The sequence below is a fragment of the Lucilia cuprina genome, chromosome 2 (assembly GCF_022045245.1).
Source record: "Lucilia cuprina isolate Lc7/37 chromosome 2, ASM2204524v1, whole genome shotgun sequence".
Lineage (NCBI taxonomy): Eukaryota > Metazoa > Arthropoda > Insecta > Diptera > Calliphoridae > Lucilia > Lucilia cuprina.
This window is the reverse complement of record NC_060950.1, coordinates 2,108,744-2,124,059: the sequence shown is the minus strand read 5'-3', so window position 1 is coordinate 2,124,059 and position 15,316 is coordinate 2,108,744. Positions and strand designations below refer to the sequence as shown.

The 15,316-nt window shown below is 26.7% G+C and overlaps 2 protein-coding genes across 2 annotated transcripts; both read right to left on the bottom strand.

The window, feature by feature from the left end:
- Positions 1 to 397: 397 nt before the first annotated feature.
- LOC111688628 (intraflagellar transport protein 46 homolog) lies at positions 398 to 2,628 on the bottom strand. The gene is made up of 2 exons (XM_023451134.2): positions 2,314 to 2,628; positions 398 to 2,228 (listed from the first exon to the last, which is right to left on the bottom strand). The coding sequence occupies exons 1-2, from the start codon at positions 2,500 to 2,502 to the stop codon at positions 1,221 to 1,223; spliced, it is 1,197 nt and encodes a 398-aa protein (XP_023306902.2). The 5' UTR covers positions 2,503 to 2,628; the 3' UTR covers positions 398 to 1,220.
- A 6,251-nt stretch (positions 2,629 to 8,879) lies between these two features.
- LOC111688355 (major facilitator superfamily domain-containing protein 1-like) lies at positions 8,880 to 15,112 on the bottom strand. The gene is made up of 8 exons (XM_023450852.2): positions 14,956 to 15,112; positions 12,259 to 13,203; positions 10,807 to 11,334; positions 10,574 to 10,739; positions 10,197 to 10,508; positions 9,999 to 10,117; positions 9,834 to 9,933; positions 8,880 to 9,074 (listed from the first exon to the last, which is right to left on the bottom strand). The coding sequence occupies exons 2-8, from the start codon at positions 12,437 to 12,439 to the stop codon at positions 8,990 to 8,992; spliced, it is 1,491 nt and encodes a 496-aa protein (XP_023306620.2). The 5' UTR covers positions 12,440 to 13,203; positions 14,956 to 15,112; the 3' UTR covers positions 8,880 to 8,989.
- Between the last annotated feature and the right edge of the window lie 204 nt (positions 15,113 to 15,316).

The window sequence follows — 15,316 nt, the reverse complement described above, 5'->3', positions numbered from 1 at the left end:
CTTAAATTAAAGCTTTACTGAATTTTTACTCTTTTACAACGCACTCGAAGTGATGCAGGGCAATAAAAATAAAATTGAGTCAAAATAAAATAATTGAGAAATAAAAGTACGAGTATAGTGTTGCCATATTAATTTGCAACAGGGAATTTTTGTAATAATTTTGTAGGGAAATTCTAATGGTAACAGATTTTTAGTTGGTTCTTTATATATTTTGAAATAATCTTTCAAAGTTCTTCTACTTAATAAAAAAATTATCGAAAACTCATCGATATTTTTATATTAAAAAACACTATTTGATAAACAGAACCATGGAGTTAATTAATTAAACAGAGATCTTATTATATTGTTTACCAAACAACTTCTTTTTTATTATATACATATTAAATATTTTATTTTTTACATATTAATTTAAATAAATATTTTTCCATAAAAGACTTTAATTACTAATCGAAAAAATCAATATACTTTGTATTTAGCATACATTTTCCGAGCGATTGCATCTATTATAATCATACACATACCACAGCATTGAAAAACAATTTGCGAATCACCCTCTACAATGTTAAACACAACAAACCATTTTGAACCAAAGACGAAACTACAAAAGACTGACCTCCCAATCCATAAGTATGCATGAGGACAATTAGAAACAGCCCAACAACCCCACAATTGATAGACGAAAACTACAAGAAGGTACATACATCGTAATATTTACCAATTAAGTAAACATACCGCAAAATTTTTCAATAACAGTCAAATAAGCGACACAGTTTGAAGAGAATTTATTCTTTAAAATGAATACAGCTCTTCAAACCTAAACAAAAAAAAATTGTTTAAGGATCAATTTGGAAGTATCGAAAAGTAAATCTGTTTTACGAACTAAAACATTGCGTGTTTAAATGGTGTAAACTGAAACTTAGCAAATTTTCGAAATCCATTCTTCCATATTTGATATAAGCAAATAATTGGTTTAGAGGAAATAATACCTTTGAATGAATGTGTTTCCCAAATGAAACAACGTTAAGGTGTAAGCACAATGTTTTAAACAAGGATATTCATGTTAATCGTATAATATACATACATTTGTATGTACGAATGTTTGTGTGGTCATAAAGGTAAAATTGCAGATTGTTTTGAAATATAACTGTACTATGTGGTAGACATTGTAGTCGTATGTAATACTAGCAAAGGCAAAACCAAATGAAGTATTTTGCAAACCATTATTCCCATGCCTGATTGGCAGCCAAATATAAAGCGAACAATGTTTGTATACTTAATAAATAGTCCGCTTGTGTCTCGAGTGGTCCCTCAATGGAGAATTGTTGACAGAGAATACGTACGTAGTCGACGAGTGTGTGTTGTTCGGTTAGACATTGTTGATAAGCTTCCTGTACGGCGCCTGTGGCATCTGCATACGAACGTGGCCAGTCAATTATCATGTTTTCAATATCCTTACGGGGTTGAGCATCGTAAACAGATTGAGACATATGAACTTGTTCAACTTCATTTATCCACTTATCGATATCTTTGGTCGATTTAGCAAAGGGTACCGTTTGCGCAGAGGTGGAGCGAGCATTCTTGCTACTGCCCGTTAAAGCTGAGCGTAGTTTCATATTAAGCAGACTTGGTTCACTTTGGGTGCCAGAGGGTTCATCTAGGAAATATAAGCCTAATTTCTGTAGGTGTTCTTGCATTTCTTTAGAACGCTGTGGCTTTAAAAGTGGCGGTTCGGTTACCTTAAGAAAGGCATCAACATCTCCTACTGCTGGTACATACTCGGGTATAAAAGGTTGTAAGTGATAGGGAATTTCGATATGTTGTGGAGTATACTTTAAAATATAGGGGAATAACTCCTTAATTTCAGGATCTAAAGCTAAATTTTCCCATTTATCGGGTGTTATAGAAATTTGAGTCTCCGAGGTGGTGACATGCCCTATGGCTGCACCCTTAAAACGATGACTTCCCTCTTCGGATTCTGTTTCCGAGGGTTCCGTGTCCATATCTAAAGCCTTAGCTGAAGGTAAATTCATAATTCTCGAAGTACTAGGAAGGCCATGAGAACGTGGTAAATCATTGTGTCTTGTTAATTTATGTTGTTGCTTATCTAATGGTTGTATGGCTGGAGCATTAGCTATTTGCAAATCGCTATCTTCATCTTCATCATCTTCGTCGTCATGATCTATGATGTCTTGCAATAAACCATCATCATCCGTTGAATTGCCTTGTATCTGCAATAAATTTTCATGAAAGAAGTCAATATTTGTTATAGCATTACAATACTCCAAATGAATTGTTTGTTGTCTTATTACTTACCACAGTCCTTTGTCTACTTCTATTAACCATTGAAATACCACTCTGCTGTGTCAATGATCTACCGCTGGCCGTTGGATTTCCTTTGTCACTATTACTTCCTCTGCTAGAGATGCGTTCTACCTTTATATTGCTGTTGGGTGGTTTAATGTCACCACCGTTTATGGTAATCTCTTCATCATAGTAATTCATTATGTGGCTGTCTATCTTATGGAGTAATTGCCTTGTTTTATTGCTGAAGCGTTTATCCCTTTCAGAAGCTGTGTTGTTTTTCAAATACTTCTATTGTTAATGGCTCGAAACTAAGGAAATTTTCTATTTCAAAAATCTTGTATGTATTTTCACAATATGTAATTAGCAGGTGTATGATAGGTAAGAACACAAATTATATTGTTAACCATGTAAGTCGGATAATAAGAACATTTGTTTACACTTTGCCAGGTTTCCTTGGCTACCATTAAGTTAAAGGAAAGTTTTTATTGAAGTGAAGAGTGTTATAAAGGGGTTGCTAAGTCTATAGAGTTGTATTTGTACTTTAATTGAATTTAAATAAAATTTTATAAAAAATATAATGAAATACGAAATATATGTATATAAGTAATACATATATTATATGTCTAAATATATAAACATGCATATATGTACATATATTTAAAAATAATTATTTATAAAATCTATCTAAATATTTAGAAACATTTAGTAAATCGATTTAAATAAAATATTCAACCTGTTTCAAAATATATCAAAACATATTGATATGTTTGTCAAAAATTCTATTAATTTCTCTGAGTCGTGTAATATGCATGCAAGTTAATACACAGGATATATTTTATTAATAATATTTTTATTTAATCATTCTATTTATCAGTTATTTTATTTTATAATATACCCTAGAAAATTTATTTATTTTAATGAACTAAAATGTATTTTAAATGTCTTACATTATTTTAAAATACTCAAGAAATGTCCTTAAAAAATCAATTGTCCTTGATGGTTACCTGGGTACTAAAAGTACATCATTAAAATCCGTTTTCCACAAATCGAATTTACAAAATTAGTTTATAATATTATTACAAATGTTAGAAATTGTACCTTCATTGTTTTTGTCTACCTGTAATTTCAATTTGAAGAATTTCGAAAAAAGGTTTAATAAATTATTTGGAAATAATTTGATTAATGGATAATTTGAAGTTGCACATTTGCTATGTACATATGTATATGGTTTTGACTTATGAAAATTATTTCTTAAATATTACATTTACAGTTCATAAATCAACAATTGTTTCATTTGACTTTGTTTCGTTATGTATATGAATTTAAATTAACACTTTTAGTGCAATAAAAGGGTAAATGTAATAGATTAGGGCCACTAAAACAATTTAGACAACAAATATGCAAAAGAGTAACTCCACAGTAACTGATAAGATTACACATATGTATATAAAGTCAAAACAAACTAAAACTCCGCTAAAAATCCCCCAAACAGCAGCAAAAACTAAAACAAACAATGGGTTATTTTGGTGTGGACACTTACGAATGAATAGTTTAATAGTACAGAGCGAATTTAAATAAAGGATGCTTTGCCACTTTACGTCATATACAGTCCATTATTGCACCAACAATAGCCTGCAATTCCAAAGCAATTTTATATAAAGCCAAAATAAAACAAAAGCTTCAACTAAAAGTATGTCTACTAAATGCCTAATTGTATAAAACGGCTAAAATATAAATAAAAAAAAAAACATTTTTGTTAGCATTTTACTGTATAGAATGAAAACAAATGTAATAAAGGCAGCAAGTGAAATTAAAAGTTTCAAAGCATCACATCATATTTATTAAAGCAAAACTTTTTAAATTTGAAATCCAACGGTTTTTAATAAACATTTTTTTCATTGAAATTAAAAAGAGTGAGGTCATTATTCAGTTTTAATTTGAATTTATTTATTTTTTGTTAAAGCCTATAGTAGCATTTTGTTTTAATCCATAAAAATCCTTTAAAATGTAAATAAACATTTATAGAGATTGAAATTAAATCACAAAAAAAAAAACACATCAAAATTCAGTGCCACACACGTTTCAATATTTGAGTTTTAAATAATTAATACATATATATATATATATACTTTGTATATTTCCATGATGCGACTATAAATTATTGAACAAAAAAATACCAAAACAACTATTTATGTATATAATTGAGGTACGTGATTGTTTTGTTATTTAGATAAAATTTTAAAGGTTTCAATTAAATATGCATGTACCTGTTTATGCATGTATGGATGGTGTGGATTAACTGACACATTAATTGGTTTATCTACCGTAAATACTGAGGTGTTAGATTGTGGGAATCACCACAAATTGATTCACTACTCAGCGTCCATATGTCTATTTAAAATATTTACAATTTAAAAATAATAATAGATGATATTTGAGCCACGATTAAAATCTTTTTTCATGGATTATATGTATATAGAAGGACAAATTACGGCACTCGAATGCTATCGAAATTTACATTTAAATTCATTTGAATTTCATTGAGATTACGATGGATATCAATAAAAGAATCATTAATTAGCTTCCAGTTTACATCAATTATCCTGATTGAAATTCTATCCTTTATCATCGCAAAAAAGACAGTCGAATGGGTAGTAGTACATTAAAAACCTTTTTTAATGTCCTCCTTTTAATTGTTTCTCCTAGCGACAATTTAAAACCAAGACACAATACTAAAATCAAAATTCACAAGTTTTGTTGTATATGTCTATGTATTTTTTTACATTAATCTAATAATAAGTTTAAACTAATAAGCTAATGTCATCATTTTCGTTAACTACTTAGAACATTTTAAAACTAAGTTAATTTCTTATCATACATCATACAAACAAGCAATTAAGTTTTTTTTATATTAATACTATTAGACTCGATCATCAGTGTCAAAAATGTATGTAAATGTAAGCATTCAAGAAAATAAATATGTATTTGCAGTTGTTGCCAACACTATTAACACTAAGGGCGGGTTTTTTTGGATAAATGTAATCTACATTCTTTGTTTAAACTTAGTTTAATATTTTTTTTGTGTTTTTTAGTAAACAGTAACGTTACTTATTATCTTAGTTTAACTAAGAGTTATTGGCCAATTAAACTTAAGTTATAGGTGAAAAACACAATTAACAAAAACAATAAAACAATGATTTCGGAAGAACATAAACTTAATATTTTAAGTAAATTGCAATTTTTTGTTATTTTTGGTTTGTTTTGTTTTATTTATTATTGTCTTAAATGTTTATTTAAAAATTTTTCCAAAATCATTTCATTTTACAAAAGTATTATTTGAAAAAACAGCTGTTAATTGTTTATGTTTTTGAGTGACTAGTTGGTAATACTAACAAAGTTTTCTGAACTTAAATCCAAAACTGAAAAACACAATCATCGGTTAAAGTCCGCCTAAATTTGTTCCGAGTTTAATCTGACAGCAAGTTAAGCCTAGTTTAACTGAGTAGTAAAAAACCCGCCCTAAGTGGCAGAGAATAATGTGCTAATTTCCATATTACCACTACGAATGCGAACACAATATTTAAAGTACAGACAAATTTCAAAATAGGCATTTTCGAATATTCCTCTATAACGATTACTTACTGATTTATACTTGTATAAATGCTCAGCAAAAACTTTTCAATAAATATATTTGTCTGTGCGTTAAACAAAATAACTTTCCCAATAAACATCGATTCAAACCTGTGAATATTTTTGAAAAATTTCTTAACTAAATAATGTATTTTCCAAATTGTTTTCAAATTTTAAAGTTTAGCCTTTGAAATAAACATGATAATTTCCAAAAACGTTTAAAAAAATATAATGTGTGATATTTATAAAATTTTCAAAGTTTTGTTTGAATTGAATTAGAAAAGTTTCTTTCAAAAAATAAATTATTTTAGAAAAATAAAAACTGAACATTTTTTATACAGCAAGGAAGCGAAAAAACGTTAAATATAGGAGAAATAATCAGAGATATAAAAGAAAAATATGCTAAAATAAATGTATGAATGTTTTATTTTCAGGTGATGTAAAAAAATATATGAATTTTGCAATAGTTAGCATTATAATTAGGGTTTGAAATATGTATGAAAATAATAATAAAGAATACTTGAAATACGTTTGAAATTTTTTTTAGTTTCAAGCTTACCTCTAGCCTTTTTTTAAGTTTGAAATACATTTGAAAAATACGTTTGATTTCTAACTGCCTTTTTGTTTGAGAAGGCCATAATTTTCCATTTGAAAACAAAATTTTTCAAATTTGTTCTCAAAGGCTATGTATGAAATTTGAATAGGTTTTCAAATACATATTTACATCATTTCAAAGGTTTTTGCTTATTGGGTTTTAACTCCCAATTTGTAAGTACTTATTTAGGTATTTATTTTCCAATGCCATCATTGTGTTAAAATTATAGTGAATAAAAGCCGTGATACACGGTTGTCAGTAAAATGTTCAGAAAATGTCTAATAGTAGTCTGAACCTAAAAATTTTATTTTGCAATGTTTTCAGAAAAAGAATTACCTAAAATATTGTAAGACAAAATATGTAAGTTGACAGTATTATTAGACATTTTACTGCCAACGTTGTAAGATCTAACAACCGTGTTTACATAGCATAAGTATGTAGTGAAAAGTAAGTAAGTTTATTAGATAAAAGCATAAAACACATTATTCACCAAATAAAGTACTCAGTGTATAGACAGAAGAGATATAAATAATTTGTATTTTTTAAGTATGTATGTATATAAATGTACATACATATGTATATGTATGAGTGTAAGTCGGTTAAGCCCTGTTTATTCTGGTCTGTTTACAAAACATTTTTTCCACATTAATCATGGTAACGACAATGATGACCCGGTAGTGGATGGAAATGACATTTTTACTAATAATGACGCCAAAAGAACATTCAAACACACACACACATATACAGATATAAATATACATATATGTACATATGAATCGATTCGGTGCACAATGCAAAAATAGTAACTATGTGGAAGTACCTGTCATTATGACCATTCATGGTTGATTGTTAATCGAGATTTGTCAGTTATTGTTTTCTTTTTTTAATTATGCACTTATTTGCTAAAGTCATCTACTATGTAATACATAGAATGGTAAATGAGAGATTTGGAATGGGGTCAATACTTTACAGAGCGTAGCTATTTATGTTTTGTACTAAATCAAAAATAAAATAAAAACTTCCATTAATGCTGGCAAAACTTCATTAAAAATCATTTTAATGAAAAAGTCTTTTTTTGTTATTTTTTTACTCGAAACTCTTAAATTATTTGTTACTTCGTTAATTGATTAATATCTAAATTATTTAACATGATTAAAACATATTTAAATCATAATAGGCGATTTTTTTTGTGATTACCCTTATTTTTCCTTTAAAACAAACTTTTTGGTTTAAATATGTTATTCTCCATTATTTTGCATATTGATTAATTTAGGCAACAATAAAAAAATAATCTTAGTAAATCGAAATACAGAATAACAAAGTTGCCAAACGGAGCAAATATCGATTCAAAGTTATTTTAATTAGGATAAACTTTTATTTATTGATCACATTGATCTTCCCCAAAAAACGAAGTTTCAGTTACTCATAATTTGATTTTTATTAAAAAATCTTTAATCGTCTTTAACTTTAAAATCGAAAAAGATATTTACAATTAACAAGACAGTTTGTGTATATAAAGATTTGTTTATTATTTTTTCTTTAAATTGATCACAATATACGACAATTTGAATAATTTATAATTATGTATTTAATATTTTTTTTTTTGTATAATATTTATATATTTATATTTATTTTGAGAGTTCATTGACTTAATTATTTTGTTTGTTAATTTAGTTTTTTTATTTATAATTTAAAATTCATAATATTTGTAAAACATTTAAAGCCACAACAATATATAATTAATAATATGTAGTAATAATGTATTTTTTATATAAATATTTTTAACAATTTTTAGCCTTTTTGATTGAATTATTTATATAGATATAGATTCGTATAATGTTTTAATGTTACAATTTAATGAAATAATGTTATTTGTTACATGTTTTAATAATTAATCTATTAGCTTATTGTTTAGTGTAATGCTTAACATAACAATTTTTTTAATAAAACTAAAGAAAAATATTTGTTTCTTAAATAGCTAAATTTAATTAAAGTAAATATATAAAAAAAAATAATAAAATATCAAATGTCTTTTGTTTTAGATGATAAAAAGACTAACAGCCAGTTCTTCAAGGACAAAACAAAAATGAACCGAAATATTTTGTGGAAAATACTTTCATATTTGAAAGGATTTCATAAAAATTTTTCGGCTACAATTTTTCTTAAGACATGAAGAAACTGGCAGTAAACATAAATTAGACAAAGAAAAAAATAATAATTATTGTAAATGCAAATGTTTCAAAAAGAAAAATAATAACTGTTTAGAAATTTAGAAAAAAAATATTACAGACATTGAGATAAAGCTTTAAACTGATATGTTGGTTTTAATTTCTTTTTTTTAATTTTCCCATTTAATAAACTAAAAAACATATTTATTTGTTGTATGTATGGTGATTGTTTTAAAAAAATCTAATTTACAAAAGTGTTAGCAACAAATGAGTTCGTATTAATTGTGTTTGTTTAATTATTTAGCAATGGCTCCTGATCGCTGGCATATTCTTCATTATTTACACCATCACCTGCATTCATCAATCTAGCCGCAGCACTAGAGATAACACACAAATAATAATAATAATAATAATAATAATAATAATAAGTATAAATAAAAATTATACAGATTTTTCTACAAATATTTTAATATTGAATCTGATATGTATGTAGAAGGTGGATTATGAAAAGGCTGTCGAAGTTTTGTTTTTCTCTTATTTGTATTCAACAATAAGATATGAAAGAACTAACTAGAATTATTTTAGAGAATAACGTTTTACAAAGAAAATGGTACTATTTGTACTAATAATGATTTTTTAAATACAAGTACATCTGAAATTGAATTTTGATTAGCAGACTAAAGAGATTAGAAAGCTTCTTTATTATTATTTATTTTAAAAGTTATAAAAAATCTAATATACCCAGATAAACATCAAGACTAAAAATTTAATGAAATTTTTGAAACAAACTTATTCCAATAAAGTTTGAATCCGATTGTAAAGAAACAGCCTTCGAAAATATGTTTGATGATTATAATATAAAATGAATATCCTAATATTTAGTTAATGTTTGTTAATTGTTAATATAATTTGATTAAATGTGTATTAAGTTATAAACATTAGTAGGATAGATTTTTCAAAAACATTTAGAACAATGAAAATCAGTTTTATTTTATAGATAAAAATTGATATGAATGAAAATGGAGTGTAAGAGAAATTTATAAGCCAATTATCATAAAAGAAGTTGAATTACAAAATTATGGGAATTTATCAATAGCTATGTTTTTGCTTTGTTTAAAATTTAAAATTCTACATACATTGCATTATTATATTCGGTACGCTGAGCTGGTGTCAGATTTAGATTTCCTCCAGTTTTGCGATCATATACAAATATAACACAAGTTGATATCAAGGCAACTGTTAGGAATAAAATAAAAAAATGTTTAATAAATCATTATTAATATAATTTTAAAAACACCCACTTGTTAACCAGCCCAAGAAGAATAGTTCCACATAGGTATGATCACCATTACTATTATCAACAATCATGCCAGCCAAGATTGTAATAACTGCTAAACCAAGATTTTGCACAGATTGACAGCTGAATTTATATAAAAAAATAAATATTTTATAATAATACCATTTTCACTTTCGACTTGCGAAAAAGGAAATAAACTTACAATCCATAAGCAGTGCCCAATTGATATTCGGGTATAATTAAAGCCACCAATGGCCAAAGACTTGCCGCCAACATAGAGTAGGATAGACCCATTAAAACCATACCAACATAGGGATTCAACATGGTAAAAGCTAATAAAGTATGAGCTCCAATGGTCGACAAAGTGGCAGCACAAATCCATGAAACATTACGGCCTGTCTTATCGATAATGAAACCAAACAGAGGAGAAGCTACTGCAGAAATGAGATAAACAATGGAGTTAACATTGTTGGCTTCATCAGGCGTAAGATGAAACTTGTCCATGAAGAAGGATCTTTAAAGGAAAATTAAATTAAATTACAAAAAACAACAAACTTGTGTAAGTGAAGAATAACTTACTTGCCCAAAGCAATAAAGGGAAATATGGCCACATAATAAGCCACACAAATAATGGACACCATCCAAAAAGTAATTTTGAAAGTAGTTATATCACTTAATTTGGCAATTTCACCAGAAGGATTGTTATTACGCTGTAAAATACGTTCAGCTCTTTTATCCATCCAGCCTTAAAAATTAAAAAATAAATTATTTCAAAAATTATAAAGCACATTATCACTTTCCCTTTTACTCACCCAGTATAAGAGCACATATTAATGACATTACACAGGTGCCAGCTGCCAGCAGCAATACCACACCTAGAGCCCTATGATCGGGATAATATTTCATAACATAATTATAAATGGGTTGCATAACCCAAAAATTAACCGTACTGCCAAAACGTGCCACCGACAATTGCAAACCAAACACCATATTCAATTCTTTACCCTTAAACCACAAAACGGCATAGTTATTTTGAGCGACGGCCAAAGATTCGGCACCAATACCAAATATAAAACGACCCACAATCATTATCCAATAAGTGCCCAATATACCACCCGAGGCAAAAAGTAATTGACCAATCAATAGTATAAATAAGTAGATAATGGTGCCCAGACGTATGCCAAAAACACGATCAATTAGAAAACCACCCACAAAACATAGAACAACATTGGGCCAGGAATAAATTGAATATATTAGAGTAAATTCAGTGGTTGTGATGTTTAAATCCTTTTTGAAGACTTCTTGTAAGGCGCCGGGATTGTCATAGCAAAAGTAGGAACCTAAACGAAAAGGCATAGAAGGATATCGATGAATATTTAAATTTCAAGTTTAGCAGAGGTAACTAAAGAGTTGGTAAGAACCAAGAAAAATAATTTTGAAAATTTGCAAATAATTGTAGACATGTTTATGGAATTTACAATTTTTTTTAAAATTATTTTTCAGCTAATTCAACAAGATTTTTTGGTTTAAGACAGTTGTTTTTAATAAGAAAAACGTATGTTCTGTGTTCAATAATTGTTCATACACTTTCATCATATTATAAAAATAGGCATTATAAGTATTTACTTTGTTAAAATTTAAATATATTATTTTAAAGGGTATAATTTATACTATAATGTAAAAATTAATTAAATAAAGGTTAATGCTATAGCATCTTCAGATTTGGAAAATATCAGATGTAAATGATTAAAAACAATTATAAAAATTATTGAAAAACAATAACATTTTTATGAAAATATGTCTTGGTTTTGTCTTGCAATAAACCAACAATTAAAATCAATGTATTAAATACTCCCTTTTGATTTAGTGTAAATCGGAAATATTGTGCATAAGCTATGATTCAAACATTTTATCTTAAACTTTCTTAAAATTTAGAACACTTAAAAATCTTTGAGACATTATCTCTAAAAACAACATTTAAAACTTTGTACCCATAAGATAGATGCATCATGTTAATCATAATTCATTCAACACAATAAATTTTTCAACATATGATAAGGAACGACATATTTAAATTAATTCGCACGCTCTGTACATGTATTTGTGTGATCCACAAGACCACAATAAGACAATAAATATTATTTACGATCGAAAAAGAAGTAAATTAAATGCTTAATTTAAAAACCAATTAAACAAATTGAAAGTATGAAAATTCTTATCATTTGTTAAAAAACACAACATTAAAAAATAATTTTTCTACTTACCAAAACCCAAAAGACACATAAAAATCAAAGCCAGAAAACGATGAAATCCACTGGAAGGATTACAGCATGCCGAAGCACCGCATCCGGTAGGTTGGGGATCCAATTCATTATCGGGTGGTCCACGCCGAATAGATGCAGGTTGATGTTCATTTTCGACTATAGGTAAATTATCGTCGCTCATATTGTGGTAGTGTAGTAAAAATTTAAGATGAGAATGAGAGCAGGAGCTACTTTATTCGTTGATATTTCGATTGTAACTGTTTTCAAAATGTGTTGACTTCTGTTATGGTGTTATCAGTCAGCAGCAGTTATTATGGCTGTTTATATTCAATATATATTATTTTCCTTTGTTTGTGTATTGAAAAATGACTGATTTGAAACAAATATAAGCGGGTAAATTGTAACTTAAACTTTAACAATGATTTGAGGGCGTTCTGAGCTGAACTATGTTGTACTCAGTCAAAACAAAAACAGTATTTATCTCAATGTGTGTATAAATAAAAACAAAAATACATACATATGTACAAATAAAACAGGCAGACAGTTTTCTAGTTAAGACAGACAGTTTATTATTGATTTGCTGAATGTGATTGTTGCATGAGTATTTTCTCTAGATTCTTTTAAATTTTCTAATCAGGACTCTCTTTAAATATCTTTTGTATTTTCTGTCTTATCGTTTTATTATCTTTCGTTTATAATGTTTACTTCTTTCGTTACAATTGCTTATCGATGTTTAAAATAGACGACCCGTAGCATTTTTTATTTTTTATAATTATTTAATAACAATGAAAATTATTGCTTTGATTTTATTTTATTTCGTTTTGCTTCATATAATTACTCTAAAGATGAAGATGATCTAGTTGAGCTCCATGTATTAACGATCGTCGCAAAATCAATTAATTGTTTTTTTTTAATATACTAATACACAATAAGCATTGATTAGAGCTGTAAAGAAATGAAAACAATGGAAAATTAATTTTAAAAAATATTCAAGTAAATATTTATTGTATTTTCAGAGTTTTAAATTAAATTGCCTTACAACTGTGCATTACTAAGCCATTGACCTCATTATGTTTTTGTATATTTTTTTTTAAATTTTCACTTAGGTTTTAGTTTTCTTTAAACATTGGACATGTGATATTCAAATGTTGTATTTATTATTCACCAATATTTTTGGTTCATAAATCAGTTTTAAATTACAAAAAGCTTTGTACGAATATTTCAATTAAAATTAATAACAAATATTAAACTTGAATTAAGAAATTCCCATAACGTAAATAAATTGTAGATTTTAATAGAGATTTTCCATAGAAATGTGAATATTTTTAACCAACACTATGACTACATAGTACCTGCACATGTTACCTAATTAAAACAATTAAAATTTGCTGTATTAATAACCGGTTATTCTTTATTAATATTTTATTTGTTTTTAAGATCTCATTACTAAATATATTGAAAAAGTACGAATTGTAAACTCTGTACAAGATTTTTATATACATATGTAAATGTCAATAATCGATATATTTAAACAAAGTTTAATTTAGGACCAGTTCGATTGGATAAGATAGTCCAGTATTACTTTATTGTTTAAAATATAGGTATGTTGTTAAAAATAATTGAAGGAAATACCAACTGAATTGTCAATTTGCTGAACAAAATGAGCAGCAAAATCGATTTAAAATTTCTAATCCCCACTAAAGTGTTGCAGGGTATAAAAAGTCAAATGCAATAGGTACCGAGAAAATCTGTTTTTATTTAAACTTTTAGAGATAGTGCATCTTCATTAATACCTATTAAATTAAATTTATTTTAGCTACCTATTAGCTGGAATAGATTTCAACAAAACAAATTATTTACAAATACTTAGGTATAATAAAATATTTTTATTAAAATAAAAATATATATTTACATACATACATTTAATGTACAGTTGTAGTATAATTTTTTTTTTAACCGAACACATATACATACGTATGTATGTATATAATATAGAAATGAATGATGACGATACAAATTCGAAAGTATTGTTTGCACAAAACAAAAAAACAAAAGCATTTAAATATTTAGCAAAAAATATGACAAAAAATAAACGATAACTTATGAAAATTTAAATAAACAAAATATTTAAAAGATATTGAGAACCGCATAACAAAGCTAAGGTAAATGAAAATGTAAAGGAAAAAGTGTAGTGACCCAGAACACTTTGTGAAATACTACAATGAAATAAAATTAAATAATTAATTGAAATATAGAATATTTATTAATATGAATAAGTTTTTTATCTTAGTACTTTTATTTATATAGAACAGCCGACTAACTATCACTACTAAATGCAACAAGTTTTCTACTCCCCTGTCTTTCTTAAAATTATCTTTTATAACAATGTTATTTACATATCAAGCAAATGTAAAGTATATAAGCAAACATAAATAACAACTAAAAACATACATATGTATGTACATACTTATAAATATGTATTATACTAAGGAAAAATTCCAAACATATTTTAGTAAAATTAACGTAAAATTTTGCCAACAATTTTTTCACAATTTATTTACAATAAAAACACTTTGTATAAACTATATTCTTTTGTTATGTACTTTTTAATAAATACAAAACAAAGAATATGTTATAATTGCAATCGAATGATTAGTTCAAGTTATGCAGGTAAAAGACCAAAGAAATACAGCTTACCCCTGATATTTTTTTAATTTTGTTTAAATAATACTTGCTCAAAAGCAACAATATTAATTATCCGCTAATTTTTTTATAATCTAAATAAAATTAGTAATTTTCACTGTAAACTTCTTTATTCCGTCTTTGTATTTAGTGTGTTGTTGTTTTTAATTTAATTTTTTTTCGTCTCTATAAACACAGTGTTGCTAAAAAAGTTAGTAAAATTTATATTCTGTTGTCAGTTTTACTACTGTTAGTACACAACTCTGCTCTGTTATCAAACACAACAAAAACATTGTTATTAAACGTCATTCTTTTTTTAACATCAGGAGCCAAACAGATGCATTTTTGGTATTTTTATTGAATTAAGACGCATATT

Bases quoted from the DNA above. Each gene is read 5' to 3' on its own strand.
- LOC111688628 (XM_023451134.2), bottom strand. From the start codon at position 2,502: ATGAATTACTATGATGAAGAGATTACCATAAACGGTGGTGACATTAAA. The intron at 2,229-2,313 runs GTAAGTAATAAG...AATTTATTGCAG, and splicing joins GAAGTAGACAAAGGACTGTG to ATACAAGGCAATTCAACGGA.
- LOC111688355 (XM_023450852.2), bottom strand. From the start codon at position 12,439: ATGAGCGACGATAATTTACCTATAGTCGAAAATGAACATCAACCTGCA. The intron at 11,335-12,258 runs GTAAGTAGAAAA...CTTTTCGTTTAG, and splicing joins TATGTGTCTTTTGGGTTTTG to GTTCCTACTTTTGCTATGAC. The intron at 10,740-10,806 runs GTGAGTAAAAGG...TTAATTTTTAAG, and splicing joins AATATGTGCTCTTATACTGG to GCTGGATGGATAAAAGAGCT.